Source organism: Podarcis melisellensis (assembly GCF_964234715.1).
Source record: "Podarcis melisellensis genome assembly, chromosome: 8".
Classification (NCBI taxonomy): Eukaryota; Metazoa; Chordata; class Lepidosauria; order Squamata; family Lacertidae; genus Podarcis; species Podarcis melisellensis.
In genome coordinates, this window is record NC_138540.1 from 2,845,536 (window position 1) to 2,872,568 (window position 27,033).

General features: G+C 49.5%; 1 protein-coding gene across 3 annotated transcripts in view; it reads right to left on the minus strand.

The window, feature by feature from the left end:
- The window catches only part of CNNM4 (cyclin and CBS domain divalent metal cation transport mediator 4), a 46,790-nt gene continuing 19,757 nt past the window's right edge, over nt 1-27,033 (minus strand). Inside the window, exons 2-8 of one of the 3 annotated variants that reach the window (XR_014171236.1) lie at nt 15,704-15,847; nt 14,629-14,766; nt 12,373-12,542; nt 10,956-11,055; nt 6,545-6,732; nt 2,257-5,385; nt 1-2,040 (exon numbers count right to left, since the gene is read on the minus strand). Coding sequence is in view for 2 of the 3 variants with exons in the window: in XM_081922924.1 (XP_081779050.1) it covers nt 5,179-5,385; nt 6,545-6,732; nt 7,302-7,367; nt 10,956-11,055; nt 12,373-12,542; nt 14,629-14,766; nt 15,704-15,847 (1,013 nt within the window). In the remaining variant the exon portion in view is untranslated. Of the gene's footprint in view, nt 5,386-6,544; nt 6,733-7,301; nt 7,368-10,955; nt 11,056-12,372; nt 12,543-14,628; nt 14,767-15,703; nt 15,848-27,033 lie in introns of all 3 variants that reach the window. The other 2 variants (XM_081922924.1, XM_081922925.1) reach the window with 2 other exon arrangements.

Genomic DNA, 27,033 nt, shown 5'->3' on the forward strand with positions numbered 1-27,033 from the left:
TTTGATTTGGTAATATTTATTACATAATAATAATAATCTTTTTAAAAGCTTGTCTCCCTCATGGGAGCTAGGATCTTAGGTTTAGTGTTTGTATTTTAAAATCAGAAAAAAGACAATAAATTACATCATGTCACCCACAAAGGGGCAAATGTTGAAAAACCATTGTGCTTTCCTTAGGAATAATAATAATAATAACAATATTTTTTAAAAGGGAAATAAAAACCGCAACAATCCCCCCACACAAAACAAAATTTTAAAACTCAGACAAAAAGCTACATTCAAATGAGACACATATACAGTCTAATTAAAGCTGCTTAGAAGCACAGACATCCGTTGAAAATAGCCCTGGAGGCAGGAAAAGGGATCCTGCTGTTTTAAAAAACCAGTCACAAAGCAAATGAAGGAACTACTCCCCTCGCCCCAGTTCCAGTTCCAGAATCAAGTATTGCTAACCTAACCCAACATTTCAAAGTCAATTGTGCTTAGGAAAATGCAGGAAGAGAATTAAGAAATACTGGCCTGGACTGGTCACGCAGGTAAAATCATGAGATGGGTGGTCACAGTTTTTCTTATGAAAAATAAACAAATCCCTGCAATCAGAGAACTAGCTGCGCAGGGAAGAAAGATGTAACCCAGCCCTCTCCCTGCTTTTCCACCTGATGTGCTAGTGTTTTGCTTGTTGGAACTTTTTAACTTCACCACTCCAACACTCTCACTTTCCTTCTGCCGAACCTCCAACGCTGCCCTTAGAATACTAGACAGGTTGACATCCCACAGGAGGTCAGAAAGGTAAACCAGAACATAGCCCCCCTGTGGGTTTTACCCCACCCCACGGCCTGACTGAGCCAGAAGCCACTTGGAGATCTGCAGTGCTCTCAGGGTTGCCAACAGAGAATTGGGAGGGGCACCAGCCAGGCTTACAGTTGTGGCTGCACAGCAGCTTGACTGGAGCTAAACAGGACTCCCCACTGCTGTCTTCAGATTGAGCTGCTGTTGAAGGCCTATCAACAGATGGCATTCAAAATGTTGACAACCCTTCATTTTATGCTTGATGGATGTCCAACTGGGGCTATGAGTCCGTGATTTTGCCCAGAGCCATGAACTTACTAAGGAAATGCTAACACTGTTTGGCTCTAAACCTGGGTGTCCTTGCAAGCCCATCACCTTCCCAGACCTATTTTGGCCCTGTAAAAGAGGTTTGAGGGCCAAGAAAGTCTCCCAGCCACTTGGAAGTTGGCAAAGTTCCTATATGCCAGCCTTTGCCAGCTTAGTGCCCTCCAGAAGTTTTGGACACAACTCCCATCAGCCTTGTGATCTACGTGCCTTCTGCTAGGCGAAACAACTGAGGACAGCAAATTTGAAATCATGTAGTTTTTTAAAATTATATTTTTAGTGGAGGGGACACCATTTGTATTTTCTGCTTCAGGTACAAAAACCTCTTGGGCGTCTTTACCCACCAACATGTTTCCTATGAGAAACTGCAATGTTTGAAGTGCAATGCTGTGCTATAAAAGTACATTCCTGCTACACCATTTAATAGAACATCAACACATCTGGGTACAGTCATACAGTCTGTGTGATGGTCCCTTCCTCCCCAAGCCAAACCCGGTGACCAAATTTCAGATCACTTTTTGCACTCCTGTACCCACTTACTTGGGAGTAAACCCACCTGAACACAGTGGGACTTGCTTCCAAGTGAACAGGCCCAAGCCCAATTCCAACTCCATTTTGGTTTATGGGAAATTGCAGCGAACGAATATTGCCTTTCATCCAAACACTTCCACTTAGAGAGGTTCACGTTCTGCCTACATCAATTTTCACATGCTTTTTGTGCAGATATATAATTGTACTTTACATTGTGACTCATGAAACACAAGTCCTCAAGTGAATGACACTCTGACAGAAGCAGGCACCTGTGACTCCGCCAGGGTCACTGAATAAGCCATGAGACTGGGCTGAGAGACGCAAGGGGAACACTCTCTGGGGAACAGGCAACACTGACTCTCTACAGCGAGAGTGACTGAATCATCTAAGCGCCACCTGACTGCAACTCTTCCCCAATCCAGCAGACGGTGGCTGGAAAGGGCCAAGTGATCCCTGGCCTATGCCTGGAGAAGGGCACCTTCTTACGCCTTTGGGCGATATGATGCAGCTGCAATGTCTTCCATCCTGCCTTGCTTCCTTATCTCCCACCCTGGATTTGGTGTCTTCTCCTGGATTAGACGCCTCATCCTTTTAGTAAGAGGAATGGGGAACCCTGTGGCCCTCCAAATACTCACTTCCCAACAACCCCAACCAGCTCCCGCGATAGTCAGGGATGATGGGAGTTGTAGTCCAGCAGCATCCCGAGGGTCACAGGCTCCTCAGCTCTGCAACAGAACAACCTGCCCGGGTGAAGAGAAAGTAAAAGGGGGATCACAGAGAGCAGCATCAAAATCCCTGCATGTCTTGCAAAGCTAAATATGCCTCTCCAGCCCCCTCCCCTTCTGGTCCTCTGGACACTGGACAGCCCAAAGAGTTTCTGACAGGTTTCAGTGGAGATCAAAGGAAGCGATTCTGGAGAGTCAATCAGAATGTGAAGACAGACCTTTTAAGAGCATGAGGGCAGAGTCCTCAGCAGGCAGATGCAAACACAGATTATTTCTGCCCTTGGACAAGTTTCCCCAAAACAAAAAAGCCACAAACCCAGGACTCCTCACAGGTTACTGGAGAGATTCAGCTGAACCTTGGAAAAGACCAGTCATGGTGGGCACCCACTGGCCAGTACCTGTAATGTTACTATTAGCAGTAACTGTAGTATTGATATAATGCCATTGATGTGCATTGGTGCTTTACAAAAGGGCAGGTCCCTGCCCTAAGGGGCTTACAATTTCTCATAAGCAGACGAAGGGAAGGAAAATGGGAGATGGGGTGCACACAGGTAAAATGTGTGCAGCATTTCAATCTCCGGTGCTTAAGCTTTGTTACTGGGCAGCCTTTCCCCAACCAGGTGCCCTCTAGAAGATGCACAGGACCACAACTCCCATCAGCATGTATGACTGTGTGATGCTGGGGATGAATGAATCATGGCTGTGTGGTCTGCTGTTAGTGTCCAAAGGCTTCACGGAGAAGGCAGGTTTTGAAGGAAGTAAGAGAGGTGGCATTAGGCAGGGGGCCCTGGGGACAGTGCCAGGCAAGGGGGCATGAAGGGGCAGCAAGGACAAAAGGCAAGGGGGGCAGGAGACCTTTGGGGGGCTGAGGGTTGGAGGGCAAAGATCAGAGGAGGATGTTCAGAGCAGAGGTCCTGAACATGACACCCTTCAAATCTCCAGAGCAGTTTTAACAAAAGTGTTTGAAGATGGTCCTGAGCCCCATTTAGTAAGGTGGAGAGTGGGCAACTATAATGAGAGACGTCTGCACACCACCCAAATCCCCTCGGGGCAAACTGACCCAGCAGCAAGGGCTGGGCTGGATTCATTCTGTAGTGAGGCATAATGAAAAGACTCTTGACCACTGAAAATTAATCCTCAAGGTGGCTGTGTCCTGATTCCACCCAGTGGAAAGTACTAATCTATCCAAAGTAACTACAGAAGAATGGAGGGGACACCTCCAAGTGGTGTCATTTCCCCCACAGTAAGTGACTGCATGAATTTGCTGCTTTCCCATGTGCCACGAGCAATTTAGATAGAAATCAGGCTTTACAGGAACAAAGCAAAACACAATTTATTATTGCAGTTATGACTGAAAACTCCTGCATCTGGAAACCCTTCAGGGCTGCTCCTGTGCTGCAACTGCTATTGTCACTTCCAACTCTGTTAAGTCCCAAAAGGCACCACATACAGGATCTGGGAACTGTCACTGGCTCTGTCAGATTTCCACATGAGACCTTGAAACTAGAAGCCTAGCAGAGCTGATCATTCTTGGCCTGATCTACACAGGAGAAGAAATCAGTAGAAGGGACTGTACCATTTGAGTCTGTATCTGGAGGTTACCATTTCTGAATGTTCCCCAACCCCCCCCCCATGTAAAAACATACAAGAGCAACAACTAAGAGAACATAAACTCCCTGCAAGTAGAGAAGAGTACAACAAATTCTAGCCCTGCCTTCTCCCTGCTACACTCATTTTTTGATTTCCAGGGAGCTTTTCGTACAGCCCACCAGGAAAACATTCGTGAAGCGGCACAATTCATCTAATTATCCTTGCGGCACACTTTCTTCCGTGGGATCAGAGCCTGAATGAGGAAGCAACAGTTCCCCTCCCTCCAAGCAGAAACACTCTCCCCACTGCCCCACGAGGCAGGCAGGGGCAGAGTGCAGGTTCCACCAACCTTTAAACCCTGCTTAGTTCCTAGATGTTTGTCAGACACTCGTCTCCTGTCCAGTGCCCAATGGGCTGGATAAAAAAAAATAAAAATATAACAGAATAACAGAACAGATGCCCAGACAACACGCAAGACACAGAACTTCCTGAGACAGAAAAAGGGTTCTTGTCCTCCCAGCAGGGGCTGCTGTTGCCTTCATAGGACCCCAGCAGCTGCCCTGCTCTCCTTCTGGCCAGTTCTGTGTGGTCTCTCTACCTGCCAGCCTCTGGACTGGAGGCAGGGAGTGCCACTCTCCACAAGGTGGTCTCCGCTGGAGAAGAGCCAGGTGTGCTCCAGAATAGGATTCCTCTCTTCTGAACGCGCCTGGCCGTGGTGCCACTTCGTCTCTTTCTGTTTGTTTAAATAAAAAGCTGGTGTAGAAAAGCAAGCAGGGAGCAAACTCCCTTTGGAAATCTTCAGGGCAGCCAGCCCCTCCCCAACCCCCGCCTGAAATGAAAACAGGAGCATCCAGATTGCAGCACACAGTTTGGGCTTTGGCCCTCCGTGACCAAGTTCCCTTTGGTATCCAGAACCCGCATCCTTTTCATCAGCAGCTGGGCAGCTGTTTCCACGGTCAGGCTGCCAGCCGTTGACGGATCAAACTGTCCTGCAAAGGAAGAGTGTGTGCACGTGCGGATGTGGGGAGAGCTTAGAGAGAAACATTATCTGGATATTCTCCCTCCCTGGCTGCAGCCACTACCTGAGGTTTGTAGGTACACAATCAAAATCCTCTTGTGGGCACTAGTGTGTTCCCCCCCCCACCGCCCCCCAGTTCTCGTCTTTGGAAGGGAAGGACTGAGGCAAAACCAACCAGACCGGGTCGCCCAAAGGCCAGGGTCAGACGACGTTGTCTGGGGGGCTGTGGTTTGCTTTGTGGTGTTGGCAGTTCCTCTCGTTCAAAAGGCTGGTTGTTTCGTCCGTCACTGAGGTCTCCACCTTTTCTGACAAGGAGGTGTCCAATTTGGGGGTGCCGCCCTCGGGAGACTGGGGGCAGCTCTCGAGGCGGGAGGCCATGAGACCATTTTGATACTGGAGGCGTGTGATCTGCCGGGTAAAGAAGGAGACAGAAGCTGAACCCTCAACACATAGCTCAGTGTGCACCATTCCCCCCCCCCCAAAAGCAAAATTTTGCACGATAAAAGCAAAATTCCATAATGCATATAGGTAAAGGGACCCCTGACCATTAGGTCCAGTCGTGACTGACTCTGGGGTTGCGGCTCTCATCTCGCTTTATTGGCTGAGGGAGCCGGCGTACAGCTTCCGGGTCATGTGGCCAGCATGACTAAGCAGCTTCTGGAGAACCAGAGCAGCGAAAGGAAATGCTGTTTACCTTCCCGCCGGAGCAGTACCTATTTATCTACTTGCACTTTGACATGCTTTCGAACTGCTATGTTGGCAGGAGCAGGGACCGAGCAACGGGAGCTCACCCCGTCGCGGAGATTCGAAACGCTGACCTTCCGATCGGCAAGCCCTAGGTTCTGTGGTTTAACCCACAGCGCCACCCGTGTCCCTCATAATGCATATAGGTTATGTAAATTTATTATTATTATTAAAAATGCTTCTTCTTAAATACACACTCAACTGTTTTGCTTAACAAATTCTGTTTCTGGTAATCATGAGGAAATTCAGGTGACACCCTGCCCTTTGACTGACAGAAAAGGTACTTGGATCTCTGCCTCTTGACTTTTGAATTTTCCCAAGGCATTGCCAGCACATGTACAACCATAAGGACTAGAAACGTACTTTATAAAAATTGCTGAAACACTCAGGTTGCAGAATTTTTGCACTTGGGACTGAAGTCTGCACTTGCACAGAACACCAACAGCCCTGGCTTAAGATCCCCAAGGGAACATTTACCTCAGACCTGATGGGATGCTCATCTGTACAAAATAACTTCCTTCACACAGGAAAAGTTAGCATGTTAGGGAGAAGGCTGAAATCTTTCTCCCTGACAAACTAGCTTCCTCTGTGAAGAGATTGCCATATTTTTGATATGGAGGGCAGCTGTGTGCTATCCTGCAAACCACTACCTGCAGTCTGAAGCAGGAGAAGTCTGGCCCTTTCTCAGCTCAAGGACCACATTCCTTTCTAGGCTGCTTGTCAGTGGTGGGCCAGGATCCAAAGTGGGCAGGGTAACACATGTTCATTTACTCACCCCCCCCTTACAGCTGAGTGCCTCTTGAGACTCAGGCCCAAGACCCACCTTAATATACTGCAGGTCCGTAAGGGCGCGGACGCTGAAGTCAGAGATGTACTGGGAGCTGGCGCTGGCGTTGAGCTGGTTGTTGCTGCCGCTGAAGTTGGAGGAGATGGAGTCGGAGCGCTCATGGTAGCAGAGGGAGGCCGACCGGTTCAGATTGCTCAAATGAGATGGAGAACGCACCTCTGAAACTAGACACAGAGAAGAGTGAGCCAGGGACCAAGCCGTGCCCTTCCTCCCCCCTTCGAACTCTCTTGCCACCCGTGCTAAAAGTGATGCCATCCAAGAGGGGTGTAAGCCAATAGGAAGGGCTATCATGCACTCTCTGGCTGCATGAACAATTTGCTTTTTGTTCAAATTGGATCAACTTGTTTGTTGCTTTTAACGCCAGCTTTTAAAACTACACTTAAAAAAGGTAACAACCAAGAAAGAAAGAAAAAGCCATGAGGAGCAGGGGATGTGGGTTAAGGCAGCTTTTGCCTCCCCAGGCCCCTCCAGAAGTTTTGGACAGCATCCCCATCAGCCCCAGTAAACACATCTGGGGCTGTTTGGGCCAAAATTTGGACTGGGCTTTGCAGCGCAACACAATTTCTGTAAAGAAAATAATCTGCAGCCCAGTGCATTTGCATTTCCAATTTATGTACCCCAAATACCATCTTTTGCCAATCTGGTGCCCTCCAGAAAGCAGGGCTGGGTCAATGCAACCTGCCAGGCAAGGGGTTAATGTGCACCTCTCACACCATGCACAAGTGTTGTTTACCTGACACCCTGGGAAACAAAGATGCTCGGGGCATGAGAGGCTGGTGCTGGGGCGCAACAGGCAAAGCTAGAACCCGACATGGACACAGAGAAGGACAGGAAGGAGAGAGAGATGCAAAAGGAGACGTCAAAGAAACCTTTGCTTATGGAGAAAGATCCCACAGCCCCTTTGCGGGTTTGTTGCTAGCCCATTCTGGTGCCCCTGGCGGAAAGCCCAAATGGCATGGCCTCCCCCAGAAGTCCACGCCTGCTTGTGCTCGCCACAGGGCATCCTCCCCCTGGAAATGGACTGTTGTTGCGCTGTTATGAAGCTCTGGCTGCTTCCAGGCGACCTTGTGCAGGGGAACATTCTGGGAAGAGCTCCTAGGTGGGAGGTGGGAGGGCCCCCCCTTTCTGTGTGAGAAAAGGGCCATGATCCACCTTTCAGAGAGGACTTGCATTCTCTGTGATCTTTCTTTCTCTGTTCTGCTTTTTATTTGCTTCCTTTTATCTTATTGTATCATGAAAAAGCCTTCATAATATTTTATGAATAAAATCAGATAAAGGCTTATATCAAGGGAAGAGTACAAGGGAAGCTGTGAAATGTGTTGGATGAAAAAACCAATAATGTGAAACACTGGCTCACGGGTGGGGAATCTCAGGCTCAGTGACTGACCACTGCCTTCCAGGCCTTTCTGCCTGGCACTCTGGGGCTCCCCACAGGCCTTACCCCTCACAGGTCCTGCTTCATGCCACTCCCCAAGTGTCCTGACATGGCTAGGTCTCCTTGAACTCCATCCTCCTTCCTAACAAGCAAGAGGGGAATGTGTATGTGTGGAAACGAGCTTGCTCAATAAAAGTGACTTCAGGCTTTGGACCTGCCACCCTGGCATGTGGCCCCCAGAAGATTCCCCAGAAGGGAAAGTGGCCCTTGTGCTGAGAAAGGTCCCCCAGCCCTGCTATAGATGGACACCTGGCATGATGTGGCGCAGGACCATGTGCACCAGGTCGGCCACGAGGGGGCAGAAGTCTAACGTCAAATACGGCAGTAACCCAAGAAGCGGCAGAGTCCGCTTTCTTCAAGCATCAGGGCAGGGATGGGCAGTGGTGGCCGGTGAGCCCAGCCAGCCCCAGAGCAATTATGTCTGGCCCCTGACATGCACTCTTCCCTCAACCTTCGCCTCCAGTCTTCCTGGCTGGCTAGCCTTCCTCCTCTTCTGCCCCCTCTGTCCCAGCTGTGGCCCTTCTCCTCTGAGGAAGCCCAAGAAGTGAGCACACAGAAGCAGAGCCACAGATGTAGAATGAGATGGTGCCACCACGGGGTGGGGGGTGGGGGGAGAGTCCAGTGTTAAATTACTGGAGAGTTTGTTCCCACGCTGGCACGCTTAGGCTGATGGGAACTTTCCTGCAAGTCACTCCTCCCCAAACAAACAAACAAATCTTAATACAGCACACAAGATTGTATATATCTGTCCCTGTCTGTTGTCCTTTGATCTTGTCTCCACTGAGAGCTGTTCTGAGCCTGACCTCTCTGGGGTGGAATTTCCTTGGTCTGACCACCACCTTATCTCCTTCCGCACTGCACGCATTCTGCCTTTCCCGTCCTGGGGAGGGGACGGGGCTCAGTGGCAGAGCATCTGCCTTGCCCTGGCATTGCCAGGTAGGGCTGGGAGACACTCGCTCTCTGAAATCCTGGAAAGCTCCTGCCAGTCAGTGTAGGCAATGCTGAGGAAGACAGACCAATGCTCTGACTCAGCATAAGACAGCTTTCTATGTGGCTGTTTACCTTCCACGGTAGTGGGTGTAACATGACTGCTATGTGGAAGGAAAGGGGAGATCCAATTCACCTGAGTGGTGATTTGAAAGGGGGGGACTGCCATTCCTAAGAGGACCCCCTCCCCTCCACCAATGGCTTATTTAGCACTAAGCACCCATTCATTCATGCAAGAGGTCAGTAAATGGAGTGTGGAGCTCAAGAGCTTGCAACTGAGCAGGGCAATTTCTGGAATATACTTCTGGTCCTTCTTCCATCCCCTAGAGGACAGAGTTAGGGGCAGATGGGGCTTGTCAACCTGGGAAGGGAACCCCTCTAGGAGAAGGAAAACTCTGATCCTAAACCTCCGCTGCTTTGAAGAACATCACTGGGAGAAGAAAAGGCTAAGGAGTGAACCCTACAACAAATCCAGAGTGAAGTCCCTAAGCTGGTTGGATGGCGCCTTGTCCGCCTCCTTCCAGCAATTCCTGCAGCTAAGCTGGTGCCAAAGGTCTTGCTCTGCTTTCCTTTGGACCACATCAGAGAGGCCAAGAAAGGGGTCTTGTTGTCTGAGCAGCCCAGGTCATTTCGGTGCTGCTAACACAGGGGTCTGACTTCACGCCCTGTCTCTCAAGACAAAGGGATGCCAGCAGAGGACAAAGTGGCTCCTGATTTAGGACATGAAGACTGTACGCAGAAGATCCCAGGTGCAATCCCTTTACATAGGGGAAACAATGTGGTGCCTCAAGATTTGAACTCCAACCCCCAGGAGCCCCAGCCAGCAAGGCCAATGATTAGCGACAATAAGAACTGCAGCCCACAACATCAGGAGGCCGGCCTCTTGCTGCCCTAACTTCTTGCTTAAAGGGATTACAGGTCTTGGGCTGGGGAAGTCCTGCACAACACCTTAAAGAGCTGCTTCTGCTTCTGGGCTACATGGAAAAACAAGCCTTAGTTGGGAGAAAGCAACTTCAAACGCTCATGGGGGGCTGTTTTGTGGTTTCTGGTTGCCACAGCTCAGGGGTTATTTCAGCCCGCTCTCCAGATGAGTGCCAGGACCTCTTGCAATGTCCTAGTGAGGGTCAGCTCCTGAATTCATGCCTGGCTACACAGGAGTCAAAAGCTGTGCCCCAGAAACCTCTGATACTGCAAGGGGGCCCCAAGCATGGAAGGACCATAGCTTGGTAGAACTTGAGCTTTGCATGCAAAACGTCCCAGGTTTAATCCCCAAAATCTCTGAGTAGGGCTGGGAAAGAGCCCTCTCTGAAAGAGCCAGTCTCCTCCAGGATTGGGAGGTGCAGCTACGAGGGAAAAGCAAAGCATCTTGGGATGGGCATGTATTCTGGAAGCCCAGCCCTTTCTGCAAACAGGGGGTGCATGATATGTATTCTGCAGCACAACCCCTTTTGTTGGGGGGGAGGAACAAGAAAGACACCCCCTGTGAACAATCAGGCCCACCCATTTATGGAGCACATGCGCTCTGGCATGGATAGTGTGTCACATCCAAAGCCTAAAGAGGAGAGTTGAGCCCTCCTTCTCTCCCAGGGAATCTGCCTTCCCTTATAAGTGAATGATGGGCATATCTTTTTACTACCATGCCTTGAGCGAGGCCTAAGGCAGAGGTGGCAAGTGTGTGGGGCCCTCCCAAAGTTGCCAGACTACAACTCATCATCCTTAACCACTGGCTATACTGGCTGGGGCTGAAGGGAGCTCAAGTCCATCAGGGTTTGCATGCCCTGGTGGACGCCCACCCAGGGGGCTTGGTAAAACAATACTTCCTGGGCCCGGCTTGCCAGCTGACCATTCCCGCCCTCAAGGACTGCCACTGACAGACAGAGGGAGCGGGCTCCACTGGGAAGGGTGCCTGGCCCCTGCCCCTTTTGTGGCCGCTCCCTTTGGCCCCCTCTGCATGCAGGTCCTTACTTGTGGTGACCAACGGGCTCAATGCCATCACTCCGTAATAGGAGAAAGGACCGGTCTCAAATTTCATATTCTCCTTGCCGGCCTCCACCTCCACTTTGCCCTGTGAGAAAGACAAAGAGTCACGTGAGATTCTCAGGAGCTTCCAGAGTCAGCAGCAGTTGCACCGCGGTAAAGGGATCTTTCAATGAGAAGGTGAAAAATGGCACACAAGCTTCCAAAGGGGGGGGAGGACAGTTAGCCTATGAATGTCAGCCTCTGCCTGCAACAAACAGGTGTGGAAGAAGTTTGGGCATTTCTTTAGGGAACATCTGTATTTGTGTGCATGTGCAGTATTGTAAGGTAAATGTGGTTAAGGTTAAGTATAATATTTAAATTAAGGTATGTGTTAGGTTGGAAGCAGGAGGCAGTGTGTGCAGTTGGAAATGACTGGTGATTGGATAAGAGCTTGAAAAGGGGTTTAAATGCTGGTGGGAGACAATGTGGAAGCCGAGTTGGGGCAAGAGGTGGATGTGGGGAGAGGATTTGAGGGCAGCAGGGCTGGATTAATAGAGGAGGGTCAGTATTGTTATCAGCCTTCACTTTGTAGGAGACAAAGGAACAAAGAGATAATTCCAAACTGAGGCCAAATTTTCATGTGCTACTAAATTGCACCACATGCCTCTTGACTGGCTCTGCAAGAGGTGAGAAAAGTTCAGAACAAAGTATCTGTGGTGGCAGCAGGAACAAAGGGAATTGAGAAACACCTATCAGAAACCCGGCTTGGGGCAATACATCTTTGAAGGAGCGAAAAGGTGGCAGAGGGGAGTTGAGGAGAGCCTGTGGGTTGTGCCAGAGCACAGCCCCCCATGGATGGTTAAGCCCAGTTCAAGGCGACTATGGGGTGTGGCGCTCATCTGACTTTTCAAGCCGAGCACCACAGGGGCAGGGGGAGGGGGCATGGCAGGACAGCATCCTCAGCGCACATGCTCTGGAAGGCCTCACAGGCTGGCCTCTGCCCCTCACAGACTGTGGGCCCACCCAGGATCGCTTCCCACAATCCTCCTGGCCCCCCGGCTGGGGACCCCCAATCACCCCTGACCACTGGCCATGCTGGACTCATGGAATCTGGGAGCCCAGCATCATTCAGAGGGCATTAGCCATTCCTGTTCCATACCGCACAATGGAGGGGGGGGTGAGCCTCATGTCGGAGGTCCAATGCTGCCCTCTACCTGGCCCTCAGGATGCTCCTCTCTGTCCCTCCTCTGAGCACTCCTTGGGTGGGGAAAACTCTGACTTTTGCGTGGCTGGAATGCAGCTGGCTGTAGCAAAGTCTCACCTGTTGCTCCTCCCACTTTTGCCCCTGGCCCCGCCCACTACTGCCTTAAACTGGTGAGAATCTTTCCCTCCCTGCTTCCAAAGGCCAAAGGGATTGGATTACCTGCAGGATGAGGATGAAGAAGTCGGCCGGCTTGTTCCTGTTGAAGAGGAAGTGCTGGGGGCACTTCTTGTTTTCCTCGTCGTACTTCAGCTCATTGATGACGTCGCGGTGCTTGAGCAGGCGGAGCAGGATCTTTTCCGAAATGAGGGAGGGGGTGAACTGCGTCACTTCTGCAAAAAGCAGGCGGGGACATGCAAGTCAGACCCCAGAGGGAAACATCCAGGGGAACCAACTTTTCAGGGCAGGTCCAGGCATTGCAAAGAAGTGGGAGCAGTGAAACCCGGAAAAAAGCTGTTGGCGGGGGGTGGGGGGAGATGTGTACTGAAACCAGAAATTCAGGCTCCTATCGACCTGATATTTCTTCACCCTCAGTGGGTGAGAATTGTTGGGGAAGGGCAGTGGTCAGCAGCAGAGCACCTGCTTTGCACGCAGAAAGGCCCATCCCCAAAGGCTTCTCCAGGGAGGTCTGGGAGAGAGCCACGGCCAGTCACTGCGGATGATACAGAGCCTGGCCAGGTTCACACCAAACATTCAAAGTGCTATGATGCTACTTTGAACAGTCACGGCTTCCTCCAAAGAATTCTGGGAGCTGTAGTTTGTTAAAGGTATGGAGAGTTGCAAAGAGAATCCCTCCCAGATCTACAACGGATTGGTTTGTTTAAATAGCAGCCTTTAAATGTTTCTATTGATAACTTTATAGCTCCATTCTTTTTGTAAATTGCTTTGAGGTCTTTTTTCTTACTATCAAGTGACATGCACATTTTATGAAATAGATAACAATTTAATAAAAACCAGCAGCGCCCTGGGATTTCCCCCGCCATAATCTATATATTCTCTTGGTCTCCGCCTCTGCCTCTCTCAGTGGGGCTTCCCTGGCAATGCGTTTTCCTTCTCAGCAGGCTTTGCCATTTCCGCGTTCTAAGGAGCAAGGCTCCCTCTTGCAGCTCCTGTCCCCGCAAGCAAATGGTTGTATCTAAGGTGGACTCAGAGCAGACTGACCAAAAGCAGTGGACCTTCGTCAGCCATGTCATTAATTGCAGGGAGTCTAATCTGAGTAGGACCAGCACTGGATACAACCTACGTTGCCCTATCTCCAGTTGTAGCCTATCCTTGGCTGGCTGCCCTCCCTAGAAACTTGCCAACCATATTGGGGCTGTGTTTTGTTGACTTTGATGCAAGGAAGAGACGCCGAGGAAGAGGGGGGAGGATAAACAGACAGACCCAGCAGCAACCTCCCATTCAAGCCTAAAGCCACAGCAGACAGGATAATGGAAGCCTTGTCTTTCTGAGAAGGTAAATCCCCTGTAATTTGTGAATGAGACAATGGGAATGACCTTCTCACAAGGCTCTCATATTAGTCTTTGAAATCAGATTTGGCAGCTCTTACTATGGGCCTCAAGATAAGACAGCAAAGGGAACAGGATTCCACATCAAACGGTGGGGGTACCTGCCTGCCCAGGTGGGGATGCATTTCTTGCAAATGATGCAAGTCAGTCAATTCCAAAAAATGTGCCGGGCAGCACTGGTGTGCCAAGAAAAAGGTAAGATGGGCTCCTGTGAGAAACCCAAAGCAGCCCCTGTCAAGGAGGCTGTCCTCTGAGCGTTTTTTGCTTCCCATGTATCTTCACCTTTCCAAAATTTTACTGCATTTATAGGGTATTGCTGTATTTTAGACCGGATATGCCTATGGTTTAATTGTTTGCTTTATATTTTTTTGCTATTTTTTGCTGCTTGGAGACCGCTTTAGTATTAAGCGGCATGTAAATATGCCAGTTCCTCCCTGAACTGCCCCATGCCACACATTCCTACACTCAGCCAAAACACAGCCCCACAGAGGGTGGGGACCCCATGGCAGCCTGAAGCTGCTGGGCTTCTTGATGCCCATATGACCTGTACAGTATTATTATACCACCACCATCATCATCACGCACCCTTCAACAGCAGGCCCTGGTTTTGGTTTTGGGCTTAAATTGAAAAAAAGTTAAAGCAGATTACGAATACAAAAATAGATTACAAATGATAGGGTTGGCCCTGAAAACCCACCTCTCAGGGGTCAAAGGTCATGTTAAGGAGGTGTGTCTTGTAAGGCCCATGACTCATTTGCAGCTACCCTGTGCTCCACACATGGGGGGGAGGAGAGATTCCTAAAGCAAAATGTCTGCATTATATCAAGAGCAGCAGACGGTGCTTGATGCTTCTCCAGAAAACCAGGATTTCGAACCAAGAGTGGGGAGTGATTCCCAAAGGATCTCTTACCTGTAGAGAGAAAGCGGTGAGCAGCTAGGAGCAGCTGCGGGGAGATCTTCACCTTGGACTCTGTGTCATTGTCCTTAAAGGCAGAGAAGTCCCTTTTGCTCTTCTGGTTATTCACTCGTTTTCTGGATCGGTTGTCAGCTGCAGAGGAGGAAGGGGATAGGTTGAGAGGAAGGGTGTCCCCCCAAGAACAAGTCCACTATTCAGTGTATTACTGCAAACTGTGCTTGTTCCATGCACCCTGGTGCCTACCACAAGGGCACGTAACTCAGACTCCTGGAAGTCTTCTGCTTTCATATAATTTACATCTTTCTAGTCCTGCACAACTCAAATTATACCTGCACAACTCAATATACCTGCACAACTCAAATTAAATTCTATGGACACCATTCTATGGACACCATTGGGAGTAGTCAAATCCTTCTCAAACACTGGGGCAGGTTTGGCAAATGCCCCAATTTTATCCCTCAATGCAGTCCTAAAGTTCTCCCTGAGAAGTGTATGGTTGACATAGCACTCATGGGAAAAGCAAAGCACTGTGCCTGAGGACCAGGCTGCAATGTGGCCAAATGTATGCCATTGAAAAAAGAAATGGTCAGCATTAGGGAAGAGGCCTGGAGTATCTCTGAGCCAGCCAAGGCATCATGAACTATGAGATCTGCTCTTGCAGGAGGCAGCGATGGCCACCATCTCAGAAGACTTTAAAAGAGGACTGCCTCCTGTGGAAGTGAGTTCCATAGTTTAACTGTGAGAAGAGGTGCTTTCTTTTGTCTGCCCTGAATCTTCCAGCATACAGTATTGCATGGATGAAACCTGATCATCAGGAGACCCTCAATCAAGCAGCTTCAGATGTGAGATGCAGCTTCCATCATCTCAGATCATTCGTCATGCCAGCTGTGACTGATGGGAGTTGTAGTCCAAAGCAGGTGGAGGTGCCACACTGGCTGCCCCTGCCCTATGGTGCAGAGGAAGACCCACAAAATGTCCTATCCACATATTCACATATTTATTACTATACAGCCGATCTGCCATCACACCACCCTGCCCGGCAATAGCGGAGATTTGGAAGGGACCTAACTGTACATATCTGACTCGTCCAGGATCTCTGACTTGATGATTTCCTCAATGACATCCTCCAGTGTCACCAGGCCCAGCACCTCATAGAAAGGGTCACCTTCGCCTTCATTGTTCACCTTCTGGACAATGGCCAGGTGCGATTTACCTGTGGGAGAGAGAGCGAGATAAGCTATTACAGCACCACAGAAAGAGTCACAAGTGTTATGCATTCTGGAAACATGTCATCTGCCTGGTTGCTGCTGCAGAGTCCTGGGAAAATGAAATCCTATGACTGTGGCCAACTCACCCTAAGCTGTCCCTCTTGCTCAGAGACAGCTGGTCATAGACGGTGGGAGGGTTGGAATCTTGGAGTCAGATCCAACTAACTTCTACTAAGAACAGACCCACTCCAATTAGAGGATCTAAGTTAGCTGTGTCTATTTCAATGGGTCTACTCTGATGTAGGACTGGCACTGGTCACAAACAACCCTTGGTGTCAAGATGTTGGGTCAGGGGTTGTATTCAACTATGTCTTACTCAGAGTAAACCCACTGAAATAACTTAAGGTAGTCATGTCTGTTAACTTCAGAGGGTCTACTCTGAGTAGGACTAGCACTGGATACCACCCCAAATGATGAGTTTGTGAATCAGGTGGCTCAATAGGGCTGTGCTTGTTTGTCAGGCTAGCTTGAGCACATGAGCAGGGACAGGGCTGTGGGAAGTTTTGGGGGCAGGGATGGCAGTGAGAGGCAGAAGGTTCCCACATGAATACAGTCTGAAAAAATAAACCAGAAGCCTTTTGCACAATGCTCTCCTGTTCCTCACTCTTGGGGCATTCGCGAAACCCGGTGGAGGATCAGTCTGTGCAATTCTGACTGCTATTACAGCATTAGAGAGACAGAAAGGCAATTAGATGTCCTGGCAATTAAGGAGGGGGGAGAAGCACTTTTCTCCCCTTCTGCGCTGTGGGTGGGAGGAGACCTCCCAGGCTAGGCAGGAATTCTTCTCAGCCACTGCTGATTGGAAAGGTGGTTTCTGAGACACGGAGGGGGAGCTGCAATTTCATGCAATTCTTCAATGTCGAACTGCTCACATGAGTAGGCCACGGGCGAGTGGGAATATGGAAGAGATCGCTGGGTGCTTAATGTCATCTGTGCCAGCTCTTGGTTCCCATGCCAGCCACATTTCCACTAGACATTTAAAGCAGGATCTTACCACTTTAAACAGCCATGGCTTCCCCCAAAGAATTCTGGGAACTGTAGTCTGCTAAAGGAGCTGAACATGATGAGGAAACCCCTCTTCCCTACCTAGAGCCACAATCTCTGGAATTGATTTGGAATTGCAGCTACCTTTTGGTAGCAACGTTTAAAAAGTTGGTTTTGCCTGTTTTCACTGATAAGTTCATTCCTTTATTTTATTTGCAAATTGCTTGAGGTTTTCTTGTTTTTTGCAATCACACAGTATATAATGTTTGTGAAAAAATAATTAAACAGTTAAATAACAGGAGGACAAAAAGTCACCGCCCATGATGGAAATCTGGGAATAAGAGTTCAAGGGCGCTGCCTGATGGACAGAAGGGAGCTCTTATTTCTTGATTTAATCCTGCCCTGATGAATGCAAGTCCTTGGAACCAGTTGCCTTTCCCTGCGCTGCGGCTCTTCCTGAGCACATTGTTGGAAACTGGCAGGTCATGTGCTAGCCACAAGATAGTGGAGATCAGCAGCAGGGCCTGGTGTTGTGAAGCAAAGATGCCCAGATGAGCCTGACTCTGGGGGACACTAAAGCTGGGAGCTTTCCTGCCCTTTGGAACTGTTAAGCTGTGAATACTCTGAAGGTGCTCTCGGCGGGACTCTTTCCAGAATGCAACAGGGACATACCGTATTTTTCGCTCTATAGGACGCACCCGACCATAGGAAACACCTTGTTTTAGAGGGGGAGAACCAGAAAAAAAATTCTCCCCCTCTCTGCGCAGCACCCCTTCAGCAAAGCGGCAGGAGAAACGGAGCCCCTTCCATGTCTCTTGCCGCTTCGCTGGAGGGGCGCTGCGCAGAGAGGGGGAGAATTTTTTTTCTGGTTCTCCCTCTCTAAAACAAGGTGTGTTCAGTCGCCTTCAGTGAATGCAACCCGAAGCCTCCGGAGCGAGGTGGGAGTTCCTTCAGGTTCCTTTCGACCTGCTCTTTGGGGCTGGCAGCTCCGGCTTTCCCCCCCAGCCCCAAAGAGCAGGTCAGGGAGCAACGGGAAGGCTGCTGCTCCCCAAGCTTGTGGGCCTGGCAGTGGGGGAAGCCCGGCTTTCCTCCACCCCCAGCCCCAAAGAGCAGGTCGGGGAGCTTGTCAGGGCTGGTGGGGGAAGCCTGGGTCTCCCGCCAGCCCCACGGACCACACATTCTCTCCATAAGACACACAGACATTCCCCTTAGATTTTAAGAGGAAAAAAGTGCATCTTATGGAGCGAAAAATACGGTATATCACCATGCAGAGCTATGTGGGAAAAGTTCTGGACTGAAGCCTTCCTCAGAGAATTTGGTTTGCTCTGCTACTGCACAGTTCCCCCAAATTTCTGATCGTCAAAGCACGCCTCCAAAAAGTTAGGGTGATACAAGAGGAATCCGCAACATACTCCATCCCATCCCCCCCCAACAGAAATACAGCATTATCTGGTCATTAAGTATCTTCAGTCGCCGAGCTGTGGAGGGTTTTTTTGTCACCCCGCTCCTGGGTTACTCCCCCTCCCCAAAATAATGCTTTTTAGGATTCTTACATGTGGTTGGTGCCCTCCAGATCTGGCCCAGCCATCTTGCCATGGGAGCTGCAGTCAACTAACATCTGGAGGTGCCACACTGGCCACGCATAAGGACTGAGCTCACCTTTGGTATCTACCATTTCATATGCTTAATTGGTCTTCTCCATCTACCCATCTTTGTAGGCTAAATCATTTATGTTGTCATTTTAACACTGTGTGATGCTATTCATAGGCAAACTTGTTTTAATTAATGCAGGGGGGCAGAGAGCCATTTTGCCTACATGCGTTGATTCCAGACAAGAATGTGCAACACATTTCAAATACAAAAAAGCAAAGCAAATACAAAAGAGGCACATTTTGATCCATTACTAAGTAATGTGAAGGACAAGAACGGCCTGTCCTCAGAGCCACCTTGACCAGCTTGGCAGATGTGCGGGACTGCAGTTGCCACCAGTGCTGGCTGGGGCTGATGGGAATTGTAGTCCAAAACATTTAGAGGTTGGCAAAGGCTGCCTCAAAGCCAGGAGGTCAGCATTTGCCTCATGTGCTCTCAGAATGCACTGAGGAAGGAATGGGGCCACAGGCGCTTGCCCTGCCCCATTCTTGCTGGCTCCACCCAAACATCGTCATGTGTTCATCTGAGTATGTTTATAATCTCCACCTGAACAGGAATCCTGTGCAAACTGGGCTTCCCAATTACATGGAGGGTTCTAAGCAAAATTAGCTGAATGTCCAAAAATTCCCCCCCCCCACCCCACCTTCCTGCTCAACATGCAAAGATGTGGGGCTGAAGTTGACCAGAGCACATTGTCCTGCTGCTCCCCTGATGCGTTAGAGGTGAAGACTTCCTGTGTCAAAAGTGCCTGAGTGTCCCAATCAAACCAGTGTAGAAATTAGCCAGAATTCCCTGATCCCAGGGGAGGTTGAACTAGCAAGAGGCAAGGCAGGGCTAACAGATCATGCAGAGACGTGGCAGGCATCCTCCTCTGGGCTTGGGTCCTTTGGGCTGGAGATTTTGCTGAGAGAGAAATGAGTTCCAGGGACTTGGAAACGCTCCCTGCAAAAGGAGGGGCCAGCACCAGAAGTCCCCCCCCCCCCGCTTCTTCTCCCACTTTGAGCAGGAGAAGGTTTCTCAGGTAGAGAGCTGGCCCTGGGAAAACGGGGGAGGGGGACCCACTCCTGCATGGGACTCATGGGGTTAGAGGGTTCCCTGTGGGGTTGACCTTTTGTCCCTGTATCCCCATTCAAAGTAGCCCCCCAGCAAATAAATAGTTCGTTTCCTAGTCAATCTGATGAGAGGCAAGGAAGGGCCCATCTTTAATCTTTAATTCCAGGAGAAATACATAACTTCTCATGACAAATGTGCTGTTTCTATATCACTGAATTGCATAGCAAAGACAGAGGCAGGGCAATTGTCTTCTTCCTTGGAATAGTAATGCTGCTAAACTCTGCTGGCCAGAGCTTAATATGAAATCCTTCTTTGCTACAGAACGGAGCGTGGCCTTTCACCTCTCACCTCAGTTGCTAACTCCCCTGGAAACATCACTGGGTCTCTGCACTCCCCACAGCAGCATCATTATGATCATCATTTGTTTATTATTAACAAAATTAACAGACCACCCTTCATTACAAAGTAACCACAAGGCAATTTCCAAGGTATCTGAAGACGCAGGGCCGTGTCCGGCCACATTCAGTGGGGCTGACTCCCAAGTATGTGAGATTAGGCAGCAGGTAAAACCAAACTAGCTTCGGTATCTTCAAAGGCCTGAAAGAACACATTTTTGTAACCAGGTCTAGAAGCTGAGTAATGTTGCCTCCATCTGCACTTCCAGAGGGAAAGCATTCCACAGCTGGGGTACCACTACAGAGAAGGCCCTGTCTCCTGTCCCCTCTCCCTTGATCTCATGGCCTTGGCCAGTCTGTCAAAAGGGAAAGGCACCCTGAGAACTACCTGGGTCCCAAGTATTTCAGGCCGAAACAAACACTTTGAATTGGGCCCAGGAACAGGGAGACATGCAAAACAGATGGAGGCTAACTTTGTGCAGAAACACCTGTCAATAACCTGGCAGCAGAAAACCAGATGCCACTTATTCACCCCCTCACCAATTAAATTTTTTATTATTTGTTCCATTTTTAAGCCACCTTTTATTGATTAAGATCCCAGATTGGTTTGCAATATATGCAAGTAAAACAATAAAATGTAAACCAAATAAAACCATAATATGTACTAAACATAAATTTAAAATAAACAGTATACAGTGGTACCTCGGGTTAACTCTTAATTTGTTCTGGAGGTCCGTTCTTAACCTGAAACTGTTCTTAACCTGAAGCACCACTTTAGCTAATGGGGCCTCCCGCTGCCGCCGGAGCATGATTTCTGTTCTCATCCTGAAGCAAAGTTCTTAACCTGAAGCACTATTTCTGGGTTAGCGGAGTCTGTAACCTGAAGCGTATGTAACCCGAGGTACCACTGTACTTACAACTCGCCTTGAACTCACCACTTTCTTCCAGAGGTTCTGCCCTGATACATGACCATCTGCTTGCAAGCATGAAATGTCCTAAAGCAGCTGTTTGCCCAAGGCGAGAAAAGTATTGCCTCCAAGTGATCAGGCACAGATTTCTCCCCACTCAAAACACCTCCATGTGCCACAGACAGCTTATATCCTTAGCATGTTGTGTCCAAGTGGGCTAGTAATTTTTACAGACACTCCCCCTCACTGCCCTGAGACCCCCCCCCCACCACATACAGGCTCTCCAGGACTTCAGATGGGGTCTCTCTCTCAGCCCTACCTGGCGGGGCTGAGGGCTGTACCCGAGACCTTCTGCAAAGCAGACACTCTGCCACCGAAACACGGCCCCTCTGATCTTAATAGCGGAAATGAATCTTTGGGGAAAGGTAGTAATGAACACGTTAATTATGGCAATTATGGTCTGTGCATCAGAAAAAGGCGTCAACACACATTCAAAACACTGTGAGGGAATACAGCAGTTCAGATAGTAAGAAGGCAGGAGGATGGAGAGCACCCCACTGACCCTCGTGGGCTAGCCTCTGTTGCCACTGCGGCATGGAGGGCCAGAGCCAGGATCCTTATGGGTGCCTTCCCCTGAGGAACCACACAGGCTCCTTCCCACAGCACCTTGCTGGCCAAGTGGCACAAGGAACACACCAAGGAGGCAGCCATGGAATAGAGGAGCGCTGTCTGAGGGCCCAGAAGGGACAGTCTGGAGACTGAGGCTTCAAGGGCCTCCGTTGGCTCTCAGCTTCTGCTGGGGATATTTGCCACCTCAGCCTGGTCTGTGATCCTGCAAGTCCTGACCTGCCTCACTGCATGGGATCTGGTGTCAGACCAGAACATGATAATTCTGCTTTTGCTAGCTGTGGGGAGAGGCAATGTTGTTTTAAAACAAGTTTAAAACAACTTAAAATTACTGGACACAATTCATGGGCAAGCGAGTTAAAATGATGTAACTCAGAACAGATCCTAAAGCTGAGGCTCCAATACTTTGGCCACCTCATGAGAAGAGAAGACTCCCTGGAAAAGACCCTGATGTTGGGAAAGATGGAGGAGAGGACGACAGAGGACGAGATGGTGGGACAGTGCTCTCAAAGCTACCAGCATGAGTCTGACCAAACTGCAGGAGGCAGTGGAAGACAGGAGGGCCTGGCGTGCTGAGGTCCAGGGGGTCACAAAGAGTAGGACATGACTAAACAACAACAAACTCACCCTTGTTTTTAACCACTCACCCATGGGAGTGGAATTGCCCTCCTCCCACAGCCCTCATCGAATCATAGAGTTGGAAGGGACCCAGGGTCATCTAGTCCAGCCCCCTGCAATGCAGGAATCTCAGCTAAGCATCTATGTCAGACGGCCATCCAACCTCTGCTTAAAGACCTTCAAGGAAGGAGAGTCCACAGCCTCCTGAGGGAGATAGTTTCACTGTCAAACAGCTCTTACTGTCAGGAAGTTCTTCCTGATGTTGAGCCAGAATCTCCTTTCTTATAACTGGAAGCCATTTTTTAAATGGCAGGCACTGGGCAGGAAGTGGGGAAAGCCCTCACTTCCCCACCCAGCAGAGAAACCAAGCGGGCTGCCAACAGAGGCATGGGCACTCTGCCATCTCCTGGCTGCCCACTGCATTTCCACAGTGAGTGTGCTCCCTCCTTTGTTTCCAGTGGGTTAGTGGTGGGGAGAAGGCACAGCCCTTCCTTCTGTTGCCCATCAGCTGCACAGCAGGCACATCTCCTGCGCATCTAGTGTAGAAACACAGCGGGCGAAAGGCAGGGAGTGATCCATGCCTCCAGGCTGCTTCTGTGTCAGACACCCAGGACAGGCCTTTGGCTCCTGTGCAGCTGGCACAGAGACACAGCGAGCTGGTGGCAAAACAACAGAGCACTTCTATGCTGAACATGCAGGAGTGATGCAGTTTTGTGTGCTCAATGAGGGGGGAAAGCAGCGGCAGAAGGAGCAGAGGAAGCGTGAAGGCTGGTGTGTTCTGCCCTCAGGGCTGGCCTGGAAGGTGCAGCCAGTGGATAATGTGGCACCTTGGCTGCGCACTGCAGGGCCCAATCAGACACATGTCACACCATGCCGGAAGGAACCTCAGCGGCTGCCTGTCAGCTTCCAGGACAGGTTTAAGGCTTTGGCTCTGAGCTACAAAGCCCAAAACAGCTTGGGATCAAGTTATCTGACGGATCGCCTCTTCTCATAGTGCCCCATTCAGTCACTGCAAAGGGCTGAGGAGCCCCTTAACTGTACACCATTGTGGAGAATTGTGTTTGGTGGTGACCGGGAAGAGAGCCTTTTCTGTGGTGGCTCCCTCTTTGTTGGAATCACTTCCCAATGGAATGCAAACGGGCGGCAAAACTATTGGTGCTATGGTGCCTTCACACCAATGTTCCCAGGTCCTTGCAATGTTTAGTTCCAGAAATGGCATTATGTTAATTTGCCCTGTTGTTGCATTTCATTTTTTGAAGTTTTTAAATCTTTTGATTTTTGATATTTTTATTTGCTTCATAGACTGCGGCATTCTTGCTGATCTGTCTTGAAATGCCATATGACAGGCAATCTACAAACAGCTAACTAAACTAACATTTTAGTTGGAGAGGCATTTTACGCACCATCTGCTCACAAGCGTGGATTCTCACCACCCTCGGGTGGAATGAAGTGCCATTACACCCCAATAAAGTCACATCTCCAACGCTGAGTCTGAACTTTGTCCTGTGAGCAGCGGTGTAGGAACTTTGCAAGTGGACAGCAATAAGAGGCAGCCCAGGCCCCCAGGGATCCATCCCACAGAGCAGAGAAACCAAAGTAATTAAGAAGCAAATGCACAGCTCCCTCCCTCCAAACCTCTCCTCTCTGCCAGATAAACCCAGGATTATGGGTTTAGGAGACTAGGAAATCCAGAAGCAAACAGCTGGTGGGTGGTAAACTCCTTGTGGCATCAGGAAAGAGAGAGGGATGCTGCTAAGAAACTGCAGCCTGGGCAAGGCTGGGGATCGCAGCAGAGACCACCACCACTGCCACCACTTTTTCCTTGTCCCTAAAGAAGATGGCATAGGAACACAGGAGAAGGGCACAAGAACCTGCCTTCTACCAAGCTCAGGGCCTTCCCCACCCAGTTGGACTACAACTCCCAACAGGCTGTGCGGTCCTGGGCTGATGGGAGTTGTAGTCCAAGCCACCTGGAGGGCACCAGACTGGACAAGGACTAGCAGTGCCTCTCCAGGGTTTCAGACAGGTGCCTCTTCCAGGCCTACCTGGAGACCCAAAGTGTGTGCTCTACCCACTGAGCTGACTACCGCCCTTCCCTTACGGCAGGGGCAGGGGTGTCGTGACACTCTGGGCACTGCCGGACTCAGTACATGGCAACCGGAGTCTGCCTTAAGAGTACTGTATGTAAATGTACAGTCTGCATGGTTAGTTAATATGTTGCTGCCCCTTTAAGCAAAAGCCAAGCCGCTCTCTCTGAAAAGAGAGGGAAGCCTGGACTAGAAGCAGACCCCGGGTCCATCTGGCTCTGTGCTGCCTGCTCTGACTGGCAGTGGCTCTCCAGGGTCTCACACAAGGGTCTCTCCCAGCCCCACCTGGAGATGCTGAGGATGGAACCTGGGGGCCTTCTGCATGCAGGACAGATGCTCTAACGCTGAGCTATGCCCCCCCTCCCCACCGCCCCAGGACAGTCACGTTTTAGGCCTCTGTTCAATTGCGCAAACAGCTCAGCAAGAAAGTTAATTTGTTCCCCTCTTCCTGCTTAGAGCGCAGGCTGCAAAGGTGTGTTTTTGAAAAGGAGCCAGGTGGACAGGATGAGGGAAGACTTGAACTTGGAACAAAGGCTTAGGACAGGACTCACTGAGAGCGTCTGCTTCACAATGTGATTTATTGTGTTGCACACTGTCTACATGTTTATTAATATGATAACGCTCATTTCCTTACCCACTACATTAATTTTCAATAGTTGCGGGAACTCTCCCTTTCTCTGTGCTTCTGTAGGAACATACTAACCCAGCCCTTGCCGCTGGCACCACTGGGGGGGGGGCAGGGCGTGGAGGGTGCTCATCACCCTCCACACTCCCCCAGCCCTTGCTGCAGAGCCAGAGAGGACATGACGGGATCTCTGTGGAGGAGGGCTGGTTTGCACCCCCCCCCACACACACCCCAGATTGTGTGCCCGGGACCACCCCCTGCCCATGCTATGCCACTTCATAGGACTGAAATTTGTTTCTTTCTTAAGAAGACCAACTGACATATCTTTTTTTGCAGATTTTATTTTGGATCTCCAAAAGAATGGTCATCAATGACAGGACAGGATATGTCCCACAGAGTCCACAGAGCGACTCTGAAGACCTATTTTCATCCTTGTGAACCAATTTTGCCTTCAGGCCCTGGCATCAGTGATGATGGGCTAGTGATGGGACTGAAAACTGAGATGTCCTCGGTTCTTCTATGTCACCTCTTTTGGTGCTGCGCTGCTGCATGAATCAGCTGATCTGTGGGATAGCACGGGGGCAAAGACAGCCTTTTGGTGCCCTGATGCCCTGTGGATCACCTTGCTTGTGCACATCTTTAATCCATGCTTTTAAAAAAAAAGTGTTGTTGAATAATAAAAAAATGGGACTAGATATTTTGTTTTGGTGCTCACAACCTGGTTTCCAGGAGCCATGTGGCAAACAGCTTTTAAATCCCAGTTTCTAGCACTGATCCTGAATCATATCAATGGGAAGAAGGGGGCAAGAGAGTATATCTGGACCATCTGTAGACCTGTGTAGCCTTTCAGAACCACAGAAAGAAACAAATACTGGGATAAGAATCAGGGCATTTTCCATAGCTGATGGAAACTTGGGGCAAATCCCACCATTACAGATGGGTATCAATCTATAAAACCAACAGCCAGTTCAGAAGACCTACATTTCCATCCCCGTCCATTATATAAAGAAGTAAAAAAGCACCTATATTAAACGTTGAAAGGAAGGGGTGACAAACTGACCCCCCCTTTGACCCAGCCTGAAGGCATAGTTCAGATCTAAATACTGTAATAAGAGTAAAATCCAGGTAAGCACTGGAGAGAGTCCAAAAGTTGCTTATGTCAGTATAAAGGAAGATGCTAATGCAATTGTGTATTATGCAATGCAGCAGGCACAGTTTGTCCCGCAGAGTCTTTGTTTTTGTGCTGGATGAATGGCCATCAGTCCACCATAAAAGTCTCCCTCTATTTTTGCCCTCTAAGTACACAAAGTTTTTCGTCTGTTTTTCAGACAATGACATTATACCATTTTTGTACACTTAAACCCTTTACCTCTCTCCAATTTCTAGCTATCAGTATTCTTGCTGCCATTAATAAGTCACCAATTAAATGTTTATATAATAACCCTAGGTTGTTTCCACTGAATATGTCCAACAATACTATTTTGGGAGGTTTTCGTTCTTCTTCTTTAACAGGTTGTCCCAGTATTTTTTATTAATTCTACAAAGATCTCCTCCTAGATGTCCCACAACAGTGATGCTTATGATACATTCACATTCATGATGCTTTCAAAATATAGAATCATAGAGTTGGAAGGGACCACAAGAGCCATCTGGTCCCAACATGGGGCTCAAACCCATGACCCCGGGGTTAAGAGTCTCATCCTCTCCCAGCTGAGCTATCCCAGACATGTATCAAGCCTCTTTAGTCTATCCTTTTAAAATAGTGGTGTTAACCTGGACTGATCAACTCCAAAGTGTATTGATGGCCCAGAACAATCTCCTGACATAAAGAGCTGTGCTGGAGACCCCAAATAGGTCATTGCCTTTTAGTCTACCTGTTGACAGATGCCCTCAGTGAAGGGCTCGGTGCCATTCTCTACCAATGCCATGAAGCCAGCTGAGATACTGGCTATGGGTCAAGGACATTAGCACCAGGACAGAAAACGTATCGCAAGCACTCAGGAAAACTGGAGTTCCTGGCCTTGCAGTGGACGGTCGCAGAGAGGCTCCAGAGCGATCTCTATTACTTATGAGATGGGCTCGTCCCACATGTGCCCAATTGGCCGCTTCAATCGGAGGAGCTGGCACTGCTACAGGTGCCACACAATGCCCGTTCTGCATTTGAAGGTGCTCAGTTGCTTCATG